General features: G+C 44.9%; 2 protein-coding genes across 2 annotated transcripts in view; one reads left to right on the forward strand and one right to left on the reverse strand.

The window, feature by feature from the left end:
* Positions 1–3,020, reverse strand: part of CCDC146 (coiled-coil domain containing 146) — a 65,332-nt gene extending 62,312 nt beyond the window's left edge. Inside the window, exon 1 of the mRNA XM_053406702.1 lies at positions 2,893–3,020. The gene's annotated coding sequence lies outside the window, so the exon portion shown is untranslated. The remainder of the gene's footprint in view (positions 1–2,892) is intronic.
* Positions 3,021–3,133: 113 nt separating this feature from the next.
* The window catches only part of FAM185A (family with sequence similarity 185 member A), a 37,074-nt gene continuing 27,210 nt past the window's right edge, over positions 3,134–12,997 (forward strand). Inside the window, exons 1-5 of the mRNA XM_053406712.1 lie at positions 3,134–3,289; positions 3,436–3,957; positions 5,030–5,139; positions 5,424–5,516; positions 12,859–12,997. Coding sequence (XP_053262687.1) covers positions 3,492–3,957; positions 5,030–5,139; positions 5,424–5,516; positions 12,859–12,997 — 808 coding nt within the window. The 5' untranslated portion in view covers positions 3,134–3,289; positions 3,436–3,491. The remainder of the gene's footprint in view (positions 3,290–3,435; positions 3,958–5,029; positions 5,140–5,423; positions 5,517–12,858) is intronic.

Here is a 12,997-nt window from a genome sequence, read left to right on the forward strand (position 1 = left end):
ACACAAAATGTTATCAAAATAACTGGAAACTGAAAATGGTGATGGGGAGTGTTGAACTTTATGGAGCTCATGTTACATTTTTAAGCTTTATGTTTAGAAACTCAACTACAGAAAAATGCAAATGAATCATGCCACTTTTCCATACTATTAATGGAAATAGTACTGTTGTCTTCTTTTTTCTCAAATTGTAGCTCCTTAAGTTCAGCCTGACTTTGTTCATAAAAGTCTGCTGTAATTCTTCATCTTTTCTGAAATGGTTGCCAAAGAAAGTAAAAAAAACCCTCAGGTTCCTCTAAATATTTAATGAAACATCACTCTCATACTGAAAGCAAAAGAATGCTAGATTCCAAACACACTACATTAAATAAAGATGTTCTTTTCTTTTTTATGAACTTAATCTTGAATTAAAACATGCCTCCAAGTTATTTACATGTGAAAAGAAAGGGAAGGTTGGAGCAGCCTAAACCTGACTTTGCTGGTAAGGTTTCTAATTTGCTTCAAATAATTGTGCAAGAACTATTCAGTACAATGAATCTGAAAGTCACAAAAACTTAAAAGGAACTGGTGTTGAACAAAAGTGTTGACAGTCTAATTTAGTCTTCTTTTTCCAGCAGCAGCCAGGAGGCTCTTCTGGGAAGTACGTACAAGGGGGTTTGAAGGTGATAGCCCCTCCTGTTGTTAGTCCAGCATCTTCCCATCTCCACCAGCATGTAAACGACATTTTCATGCGCTCTGGTTTCTGTCAGAAGTGCCAGAAGTGGTTTAGTCCTGCTGGCCACATGACTCGGAAAGCTGTCTGTGGACAAATACTGGCTCCCTTGGCCTGAAAGCGAGATGAGCACTGCAACCCCATAGTTGCCTTTGACTGGACTTACCGTCCAGGGGCCCTTTACCTTTTTAAACCTTTCATTACCTATGAACATGGAGGTTTCATTTACCTATAATAACCAATAGAGGTTTAGTCACTTCCCTGTTACTGGCCCAAAATTCTGGAACATACAGGAAGATTGTATGCCTGTAAGATTGGAGTACACACTTACAGCTGCCTGGCTGATGTGATGGAGTAACACAAGGAGAAATTAGGAAGATATTACACTCCATTTCCTGTTAAAGCATGCTTGCATTCCCTGGTAGCAACTAAAGTGTGCTTACTAAGAAAATAGAAACTGGACACAGCTACATCAGTGAAACAACAGTTCAAACAAATGAGGAGACATGCAGTACACTCCTATACAAAATAAAGGTAAAGGGACCCCTGACCGTTAGTCCAGTCGCGGACGACTCTGGGGTTGAACACTCATTTTGCTTTACTGGCCGGGGGAGCTGGTGTTTGCCCACAGACAGCTTCCGGCTCATGTGGCCAGCATGACTAAGCCACTTCTGGCGAACCAAAGCAGCGCACGGAAACACAGTTTACCTTCCCACTATTTATCTACTTGCACTTTTTCCGTGCTTTCGAATGGCTAGGTTGGCAGGAGCTGGGATCGAACAACGGGAGCTCACCCCGTTGCGGGGATTCGAACTGCCAACCTTCTGATCGGCAAGCCCTAGGCTCAGTGGTTTACACCACAGCGCCACGCGTGTCCTATACAAAGTAAGCCACACTATATTCAGTGAGACTTACCGTACTCCAAGATAATAGCACTGCAGCCTTCATATGACAATGCAAAAGCTCAACTACTAGTATTGGAAAGCAAGGAGAATAGATCAACAACACTTTATTTGCAACCCAAGATTTCTTACTTGGTCCACACTTCATAAACAGAGAGAACACATTAGGGGGGCCAGATGAAAAAGAGGTCAGGGCTCTTGCACCTTTAAAAGTTGTGTAGGAGAGGAAATTGAATTGGGTTTCATCTGTCCCTTTTCCCATCTGGCCACCCAACTGCAAGTGCAGTCTTTGAGAAACCCTTTCTACTTCTATTTCCACTTTGTTTCCAAATGTTGGGGGGGGGGGGCTGCGAGAAAGGATGGGAACCCAAAGGAAGTTATAGAAGAACCAGTCCACACAGCCATCTTGCAACTACTTCAGCATGCTAAAGTCAGTTAGCTTCACTATGTGATAATTATAGACTCCTGACGCATGGAGCAGCCTCTTTCAGCTAACACAAATGCACACCTGGGAACTATACTCCCACCCACCAAAACCACCTTCTGCATTAGTGGCAGAAGAGCTGGCTAGCTTTTTATTTAACTATTGTGGGGTCAGAGCCTACAGGTCTGATGGGACATCCACCCTCTGTACTCAGAAGTTGGCCGGGTGGGGGTAGCACTTTGTTTCAGATGGTGGCATGGGAGCCAATTCCTAGGTGCTGAGGTTCCTTCGCCCCCCCTAAAATATTTGAGGGGGCTGTACCCCCCCCCCAAGTTGATGAGCATTGCCATTCAAATGGGGCATGTGTGTGTGTGCTGCATGTTGTGATTATGTGGGGCAGGGCTTACCTGGGCCACCCCCAATATTTTATTCAAGCTGCCCCCCCTTGGATGGGGGTGGCCAGTGTTCTGACTAGTGAGGTTTACTCAGGGGGGTCTATATGCGGCTCCCAGCTAGTTCCCTGTTCAGCCCCCCCCCCAGGCATGTTTAGCTTCTCCGAGGTTTGGCCGCCTCCTCCAGACCCCCCCCCCGGGAGGAAGTGCTTTGGGAAGGAGGGGGATGTGGGGGAACTCGGTTCTCTGGGCCGCTTGCGCCCTTGAAACACATTCTGGGGTGGACGGGGGCGGGGGGTGAATAAAGTTCCAGACGCCACTGCTCCGCTTCCTTCTCCTCCCGCGTTATTGCACTGAAGGGGGTTGGTCTAGATGACCCCCAGGGGTCCCTTCCATCTCTTCAAATCCCACGACTCCTCCCCTCGCTTCCCTCCTTTTCGAACCAGGCCGCGCCTGCTCCTTTACCTTCCCCGCGCGGCCCCGCTCCCTCCGGGGAAAGCTCGTCGCCGCCGCCGGAGAGGCTTGAGGCCCGTCAGCGCCCTGCGTTGCCATGGAGACCGACTCTCCTCTTCCAGGCCCGCCCTCCGCGCTTCCTATTGGGCAGCCGCAAGGTTCCATCCTGTCCAGAGGGAGGCAGCGAGACATCCGCCTCCCCCAGCCGCTCATGGGCCAAAGCTTCCCCGGGAGGCGCCGCTCAGCTTCCCGGGACTTGTAGTTCGGCCTTCGGGCTCCTTCATCGCGCCGAGGTCAGCAGAGAACCACAATTCCCAGCAGCCACCTCGGCGCCACTGGACTGGCCAATCGCTGCTAGTACAGCTCACCTGTTCTGCGCTTGTTGTTTTGAAACTTCCAGGATGGGTTTGTAAGTGGGCAGAGGAGGGTCTCCCTAATGCAGATGCCTTTGCCCTAAAGGGTCTTGGGGAGGGAGGGGGAAAGGGGGTGTCCCATGCCCAGCCCAGAGCCTGGAGCGCAACTTCTCCCCTTGCACTTTGATTTTTATCTTTGCAGGGCTGGGTTGTTGCGTGTCAGAAGGATCCCCTGAAGCAGCTTCAAGGCAGTGCAGGATGCGGCCTCTGCTCCCAAGAGGCTGGTGCACGGCAGCGAGGACAGTGGCCGGGAGCTGGCATGGGCTGTTGAAGGGCGGAGGCGTCACTGGGCGAAGGTCGTGGACTGGCAGCTGCCAGCAGCCTCGCTGGTTTGCTGCCAGTCCTTGTCGCTGCAGCAAGTCCGAAGCGAGCAAGCGGAAGGGCAGCAAGCCTCTCAAGGAGTGGACCCTGGTTGTCGGCCCCTACGGCCTCCTGAAGGCACGGCTCCCTTGCCACGTCTCTGTGCACCCTTTGGACCCACACAAGTACCCCCAAGCGGACAGGGTGTTCGTGACGGTGCGTGGGGCGACCGCTGGCACCGCGCAGGGTGCAGATTTGGATAGTTTGCATGTGAAGTATGATGAGGTGCTAAAGGAGATTACGATAATCTCGGAAGACATGGACGGTGCAGCCTCTGTGGATGTGAGGACCCCCGTAAAATTTGGTACGTGCAGCAAGTGGTCAAAAAGAGGCACTGCTGTGACATTGAACTGAAGTGCCCCATGCTCTGTGGTGAGCAGCTAGGATGGCTGTTTTTTCAGCTGTGAATCTCAGTTTGGCATGCCATAGTAGATAATGTGGCCCATTCAAGTTGCTACTTTCCAGCTTTTGCAGATACAGTGGTACCTCGGGTTAAGAACTTAATTCGTTCCGGAGGTCCATTCTTAACCTGAAACTGTTCTTAACCTGAGGTACCACTTTAGCTAATGGGGCCTCCTGCTGCCACCATGCGATTTCTGTTCTCATCCTGAAGCAAAGTTCTTAACCCGAGGTACTATTTCTGGGTTAACGGAGTCTGTAACCTGAAGCGTATGTAACCCGAGGTACCACTGTAAGAGGCCCAATGTTGCTATTGACAGGAGTCATAATGTTCACTACTGCAGCTCAAAAGCTTCTGCTGCAAGGCCAGAGTTCAGGAAGATGCCTTGGCAAAATAAGGAACACTGTCTAAATCCCAGCTGTTTAGTCAGCTCAGCTTTTCTCTTGCCTGCTACTATCACCAGGCCAAACCCAGAAAGCATCTTTTCCTTTCTTTGACAGTTATTATGGTAAAGTCACTTGATGGGCAAGTCTGTTGGACTTGGATTGGGGAAACTTGCATTCCAATCCTGCCATTCTCAAAGCTCAACATGTAACCTTGGGCCAGTCACAGTCTTTATTATTCTCACAGGGTTATTGTCAATAAAATAATTAGATAAGCTCCATATATGCTGTCCTTGGAGGAAGAGTAGCGTACACATGCCATAACAATAATCATAACTGCTAATAATTTGGCTCACTAACCTGGGTATATTTCCTTGTCCTTCCTACACATCGCTGTAATATGCATTTTTTCCTGAACGCTTCAGATGCTGACATGTGACACTAATTATTTGTTTGGGGGACTCAGGACATGCTTTGAAAGTGGGATGCTTTTTTCATTCTGTTACATTGTTTTGCTAAAGGAAATCAAAATTTTAGATTGCTTTGCATTGTATTTGTTTCTATTTATCTCCACTATTTAAAATTGATTTTAGACTTGGATATCAAGACAACAGGGAATGGCTGTGTGAAGACTGAGAAAATTGAATGTAACAGCTGCAGAATAGAGACAGAAAAGGGAACGAGCATCTTGCGGTCAATAAAGGTACCAGTATAGATACAAGAGTTGTGTTTTCTATCCTCTTGTATATATTTTTTGCAAGTCTTTTCCTGGGACCTCTCCTGCAACTGCATAACAAGCAGAAATTCAGAGCTGGAACTCTTTCAGCCATGCAGATATAATTGTGGGACCTGAAAGAATTAATTGACGTATCATTTCCCATAATAACAGCCGAGAGATGCAGGTGAAATCCTAGTTAGGGCCCATCATAACTACCTTCAAAAAAATAAGAACTGAACTCTTTTAACATGTATACAATTCTGTTTCAGAGTCAGAAAATTGACATTCAAGCTAAAGGAGGGAAAGTTATCTGCCTGGGAACTCTTCAAGGAAATGCTGATATTCATGTGTCACAAGAAAGTGTAAGCATTTTTAAAATGTATGGACTACAATAATTTGGGTCACCTATAAAATACATTGAAGAAATACATTACAAAAATAACTTTGTGGGCTTTAAAAATCTTCGTGAGAATATGTGTCTTCACTTTTTCAAGTTCTGTGACTATTGCAGGGTTTTTTCCAGACAGAGGCTCTGTGTCTTTGACAGCTGTGGGGCAGGCAAAAATTCAGCAAGTACAGTGCTCCTTTCATTGCCTCTCTGGGCTGGGAAAACTGTACCTGCTTGCGTTGAAGTTAAAGTTATAGAGCCTACGTTGGATAGACCAGGGTGTGGAGTGGAAAACCTATTTGTAGAAACTAGCAGTGCTTATTATAAAGCAAATATTATTACATTTAGCATCAAGGCCGGCCCTACTGTGTGACAGAATGAGGCAGCTACCTCAGGTGGCAGATGCTGAGGGGTGTGGAGTGGACAGAACTGTGTGTGCTCTTCATGTCCTTCTCCACACCCCTTAAGAGACCCTGTTGTGATATACCCTTCAGATATCCTTCAGGTGGAATTCCGTCGCATTGCCAATGTCGAACTAAGGCCCCATTTAAAGTAGTATCATACCGCTGTAAACGGTAATGGCTTTCCCTTCAAAATTCCTCTCACAGAGCTGCAGTTCTCAGAGTCGTTTAACAATCCCTCTTCCCAGGAAACTCTGGGATCTGTAGTTCTGAGAGGGGAATAGGGGTCTCTTAACAACTCTCAGCACCCTTAAAAAACTACAATTTCCAAGGATTATTTGGGGGGAAAGCCAGGACTGATTAAAGTGTTATGATACTGCTTTAAATGCGTGGTGCAGATGAGGCCAAAAATTCAACAGCCAGTCTGGGCAGCTTTTCTAAATGGAATGGTGTGTGTTTGTGTGCGTTGGACACAATCTTTCCCTTTGCCTCAGGCAGCAAAATGTCTTGAGCAAGCCCCATTTAGCATTCCAAGAACTGAATTTGAGCTGAACATGCTTCTATTATAGGTCTCTGAAATAAGACACATACATTATGCTGTTGCTTCCTTTTTCTCCACAAATTTCAAATTGCTTTCAGTATAACTTCTTCGGCAAGTGGAAGTTAAACCCTGCAGAGTGAATCGGCTTTTAGATTTGGATTTAATATCCCAGTCGTAGGCAAGCTATTCTCAAAATGTTGGGCCATTATTTTTAAATGGGCACATGGCTGAGATGGCATTTAATGGATGTTAATGCCCCCTAATCATCCCAAGGCAACAGTATTGTAAACACAACTGAAATTCACGTCTTCTGTGGAAATGCAGGTGAGGTGTTGAAACTTCGGTTAGTACCAGGTATTTTCCAGAAGATGGCGCCTTTGGCTTGTTTGCTTTGTTATTGGGAAGTGTTCCTGTTCCTGGAGATGTGTATAATGTGACACTGACTTGAGCAGCACCCAGGGGTAAATAAATATCTCATAGGTAGACAGCAAAGAATTTTCCCATCCATTCAAGGCCTGCAAGAAAAGAGCAATATCTCAAGTGTGCTTAGTTTATTGCTGGAATTGCTTGCAGGAATAATAATTCCAGCTAGTTCCTTGGAAATAATTTAAAGTGAATTTGTAAGAGCAGAGAGATTATTTGCGACCTCCTTTGGCTTACCTCAGCCGAGATGAATTGATTAGAGAGACTAAGGCTGCAATCCTAACTGCATTTACAAGGGAGTAAGCCCTGGTTGTAGGACTTTTGCTTCATCTTACCTTGTTTAGAATACAGTGGAACCTCTACTTACAACTATAATCTGTTCCAGAGGTCCGGCCATAACTAGAAACATACATAAGTAGAGGCACACTTTTCCATAGAAAGTAATGGAAAAGTGAATTGATCCGTTCTAGATGATGGAAAATCACCCCCTAAAACAGCAATTTAACACGGATTTTACTTTCTAACGAGACCATAGATCCATAAAATAAAGGCAATAATCAATGTACTGTGCTATAAAATAAATAAGACAGTATTGTAGATGAAAAAAATTAACATTAATTTTTTTTCTTACGTGGACTGAGGGTGGGTGGGCTTATCTGGCTACAAGCTGGGGGTGGGGCAAGGGTCAGTAAGGACCTGGTTCACTTTGGCCAGAGTCACTTTTTTTTCTTGCCAGGCCAGGTTCTTCTCTGGACTTTCTCAGTTCAACGGTGGGGTTTGGGGCTACAGTGCGCCCTGCTGTGCCTCTTGCAGGCGGCACCTCTTCCACAGCTTCGGGGGTGGGATGGGGGTCCTCTCCCCAGCAACAGAGGCCTAGCACTGCTCAGCAGCCAGCGGGGTGCGCTCTGGAAAACCGGAGGCCTGTCCCTGGCGGCGGAGGCCCCAGAACTGCCCCACAGCCGGCCAGGCAAGCTCCAGGCTGCTGGCAAGGCCTCTTTTTGTATCTAAAGGAAATTTCATAAGTCAAAGAACCTACTGAAGGTCATAATTGGAATCGTACGTAGGTAGAGCTGTACATAAGTCGAGGTTCCACTGTACACTGGATGAAGAACTCACTGTTGTGTTAACATACAGCTGTTTTAAAAGACAGCTGGGAGTTGTATTTCAGGATGTGTAATAATCTCTGATAAAGCAAGAAAGTACAATAAGTGGGGTTATTGTGGTAGCCATAAGAATCTTAATGCATAGTATAGAAAAATACACACTTCCAGTTCTGGCTGGGAGATACTAAAGTAGGGTTGCCATAATTCAGGAAGTGGAAATCAGGAAACAAAAGTGAATGGCGTGAAAAATTTCACATATCAAACTGGAAATGTCTAGAAAATAAGAATTGGACATGATCCGTAGATAAGCTGAAACATTAACCCTGCTAGGGAGTCATATTGAAATGCTCTGGTTCGCCAGAAGTGGCTTAGTCATGCTGGCCACATGATCCAGAAAGCTGTACACTGGCTCCCTCGGCCCATAAAGCGAGATGAACCCCAGAGTCTGCGACTGGACCTAATGGCCAGGGGTCCCTTTACCTTTACCCTTCCTCACCAGTGATACGTTCATACATGAGGAAATGTACAATACAATGACAATGTAGCTAACAGTGCCTCAATATTGTAGGAGGAAAGAGGAAGAAATTGACAAAGGATTGCATTTTGCGCAGTAACCCTTCATTGAGTGTATTCTCACCCTTTGTTTACAGACCTGATTTGTATGCTAGTGATTAACTTCACATGTTCTTTTGAAGATTTTTTTTATCCAGATGAGAAACATAGAATTTATAATATACTAATTTATCTTGCAGTGACCATATAATGTTCTGTGGTGTGTGTCTCTGTGTGTAAACCCTATATATAAACCAGCAAGATCACAGCTGTAGAATTAAGCGTCAAAACTGACATGTATAACACTTATCTTCCAAGCACAATAGCAGAGCAGCCAACTTTTTGGAGGAAGAAGTTTGGCTTGCTTTCTCGAAGAGCCATTTCTGTTAGCAATCAGCCTGTATTTTATCTGCCATGTGGGCTTTTATGACAATTTTGTTCCATCGACTACAGTCATCATTATGTAGCTAGGGCTCTGTCAGCGTTTCCAGTGTAAACCAAGACTGTCAGAGGTTTGTAGCTGTGCATTATAATTCCCCTGGCAATGAAACTGGACACTTTCTACTTCAGTCACTGGGGCAAATGCTTAAAACATTGAGAGAGAGATTGGGATGAACATTTAAAAACCTGCAGATTAATTCAAATGTTTTGTTTTTAATTTTAACAAATAAAATGGGGTTAACCCAAGTAGCAGCTAGAAACAAGCAGCAACTGTTTCCTGGGGCTGCCTCTCTCCACAGAGAGGCTAGCCCAGGCTTCCTCAACCTCGGCCCTCCAGATATTTTTGGCCTACAACTCCCATGATCCCTAGCTAGCAGGACCAGTGGTCAGGGATGATGGGAATTGTAGTCTCAAAACATCTGGAGGGCCGAGGTTGAGGAAGCCTGGGCTAGCCTAAAATCCCACTGGCATTGCAGATGTGGTTCCCCACCCAATTCTCCTTATCACATCGTACCTACTGGTGTGTGTACCCAACTGACCAAGTGATGGAAGTGCTAAACTGCCTTGTGGACAGACAGTAATTGCATGATTTTTCAGTGCTGATGTCTGACCCCAATTATCTGGCGTACGTACACATAAGCAGGTACCCGAGTCCTGCTTAACAGTGGTTGAGAGTAAGAGATGCTGTGTTCCGCAGAGAGGTGTGATGCCTTGCTGAACATCTGGTTGAGAGTCTTCTTTGTTTCGGAGGAATTGTCAGCAGCTTGACTACATCATACAGTTCTTCATTTTATAAGGCTGTGACAGATCGTGCTGAAATGCTAGAGCAGATTTTAAGCCAAATTAATACACAGCTTTAAATCAGATAGGCATGCTGGGTCACAAAATTGCATATGAGACAGGACTTAAATTAAATTAAATTAAAAGCATCTGAATGTTTTATTGCAGCATAAGTCAAACCGAGCTTAGTAGAACACAATTAAATTTGATAAGGTATTAGTATCTATTTATATTCTTCGTGTTTACAATAGTTCCAATGTGACTGTAGAAACTGTTCGTTTGGTAAAACATCTTTAGACTTTTATTATCCTGGCTCTTGCTCTGGCTGCCTGCTGTATCCTTCTTCGTCTCTTAAAAAACGAAGAATTTATCAGCTGATTCCATCCACATCTGTCTTGGGCCACCATTTGATCCTGCTGGGAGACTGGTGTTAGTCTACTGACCCTCTTCTCCACTATTGGCAGCCTTCTACAGAGCATCAGTTTTAGGGAAACCCTAACATCACGAATGAGTGGGAGGGCTGAAATCATATGGTCATGATTTCAGATATTCTGTAGATGTTATTGTTCCTTTGCTTTTCCAGCCTTATTACACTTTTGCAACAATCAGGCATAATATATGTCTTCTTGTCAGGCACACTGACAAAACTCTGCTGTGGTCAGAGCCAAATCAAAACCAGATGGTGTGCCCAAGCGCATCCAACAGCCTTGCAGAGTGATATTTTTGCCAGGGATTGCTGGGATAAGCCAATGCCAGGCCATTTATTGAATATAGCCCTTGTTCTCCAGCACAAGCAAACAAGCTAGGCAGAATACCAACCAGGTTAGGAAGGCAGTCCAGGGTACAGCCATGGACTGCCAAGCTGGAAGACCAAAGGCCTAAACTAACAGCTCCAGTGTTGAGGCTCTTGAATTTTTGATGTAAATTGTGCTGATTTCCCAAGAGCTTGTTAATTTATTCCAGCTGCAGCCAATGAGGCAACTGGGGCTGAGCCATTAGTTCAGGTTTCCTCAACCTCGGCCCTCCAGATGTTTTGAGACTACAATTCCCATCATCCCTGACCACTGGTCCTGCTAGCTAGGGATCATGGGAGTTGTAGGCCAAAAACATCTGGAGGGCCGAGGTTGAGGAAGCCTGCATTAGTTTCTTTCCTCCATTTTAGCAGCAGTTTCAATGCAAACCGCTTGTTGCTGCAGGAGCAGCAAAGCCCCTTTCTCTGCAGTTCGCAAGCACCCAAGAACCAGGTGGCTGTTGGACTCTTGGGAAGTGCTGCACCATGGACTGACAAGTAAGTGAGGCAACTCACCTGTCAGTCATCTGATACCATAGTGATGCTAGGGGGTTGGCAGGTGGGTTATCCCACTCACCTGTTGAAATTGGGCCACAGGAGAATCTGGTCTACTGGGCCAAAAATATTCCCCACCACTGCGCTAGAGACAGAAATCCACACACCTAGGCCTTGATGGTGACACTGGGCTTTAGCAATCATTAAAGCTGTGCAGTGGTACCTCTGGTTACATACGCTTCAGGTTACAGACGCTTCAGGTTACAGACTCCGCTAACCCAGAAATAGTACCTCGGGTTAAGAACTTTGCTTCAGGATGAGAACAGAAATTGTCCTCTGGCAGCACGGCGGCAGCAGGAGGCCCCATTAGCTAAAGTGGTGCTTCAGGTTAAGAACAGTTTCAGGTTAAGAACGGACCTCCAGAACGAATTAAGTACTTAACCCGAGGTACCACTGTAGTTCCAGTCAAATGCTCTGCTGCAGGCAATGAGTTTTTCACTTTTTGCGACCAACTGTTACATTAAAGTGGCAGACTCTTCAAAATAGTATATGTTGCCTAACCTGTTTACTTGCAGTGCCATATATCTTTTAGCCTCTTACTCTCCTTTGTATATGTTATCCATGCCCACAACCACAAATCTGGCCATTTGTCCCACCATCAAGGGAGCACTTCAACTTCTAATGCTAATTCAGTATTATGAAATTTCACGGATTGTCATTTTGCAAATCAATGCACCTGTTTCTAGCGGTAAGCTTTGTCTTTCTTTGTTGACAACGTGAAGAGGACCATGTGTATCAACTACAGTAGCCAATTAAGTTTTACGTGGAGTAGACCCATTGAAATTAGTGAACATGATGAAGTTGGAGCCATTAATTTTACTGAATCTACTCTGAGTAAAATTTAGTTGACTACCATCCCAGGTTTCCACATGGACGAGCCACATGGGGCTGTTGCAGAGAGTCAAGTCTCTCCCAAGAGATTGGGAGCCAGAGCCAGACACAGAATCTCATGCTGTCTTCACCCTTCCCCTCAGCTTAGGTACAACTTCACTGCTCCTCAGTCATTGGCACTGACGTTACCAGGCATTTGCTTGTATATTGTGTATTTGATGTTCCTTTGTCACCGCTTTCTGAACTTCTGTGGTGGAAAAGTGACTGGATAACCTTCTTTCCTCCCTCTGCTTCAATTTTCTGCTTGAACAATAATTTCAACCTTTTATAGTTAATATCTTCTATGGGCTTCTCCAGACAATCTAGTTATTGAGCATTCATCCTGATTTGCTTGCACAAGACTTACATGGTTAGATAATATTCCAACTTTATTGAACAGTTATTCTGATTTGTTTGTGGGGCAGTTATATGACAATGAGCATTCACTCTGCATTTCCTGATTTGCTTGTGGGGTGTTTTTATGTCCTCTTGTTAGTCATTTATTCATTCTAAACTTTTCAATCCATTTCCCCTTCACTTTCCAACCTGCAAAAAGTCCAGTTCTTTTTCTAAAGTGGATTTGTGACAGAGTGCTTTAATTTTATGGCTATGTATACAGTATGGGCCTGAATCCTACCTGCAAAATAAAACCAATTGGAGACATCCTCTACCATCCTTGGATGAATATTCATGCCCACCTCCCGTCTATTCTGAAGATTCTAGCTAGCAGATATCTGGAGCTCTATGAACATGTGTATGTGAAAGATGTAGCTTAATATATCATTAAGATGAACTGACGTTTGTCTGTTTCTTGGCTGTAATGCTGTTATATTAATTTATTCATTTCCCCCCTTTTACAGAGTGTGAATATAGAAAAGCTACAAGGGTCATCTATTCACATTTCTACCAAAAATGGCTTATTAAAAGCCAAATATCTTTATGCAGAATCTTCATTGCTCTCTTCAACAGCTGGTGACATTCTGCTGGGGAATGTTCATG

Source organism: Podarcis raffonei, chromosome 10 (genome assembly GCF_027172205.1).
Source record: "Podarcis raffonei isolate rPodRaf1 chromosome 10, rPodRaf1.pri, whole genome shotgun sequence".
Classification (NCBI taxonomy): domain Eukaryota; kingdom Metazoa; phylum Chordata; class Lepidosauria; order Squamata; family Lacertidae; genus Podarcis; species Podarcis raffonei.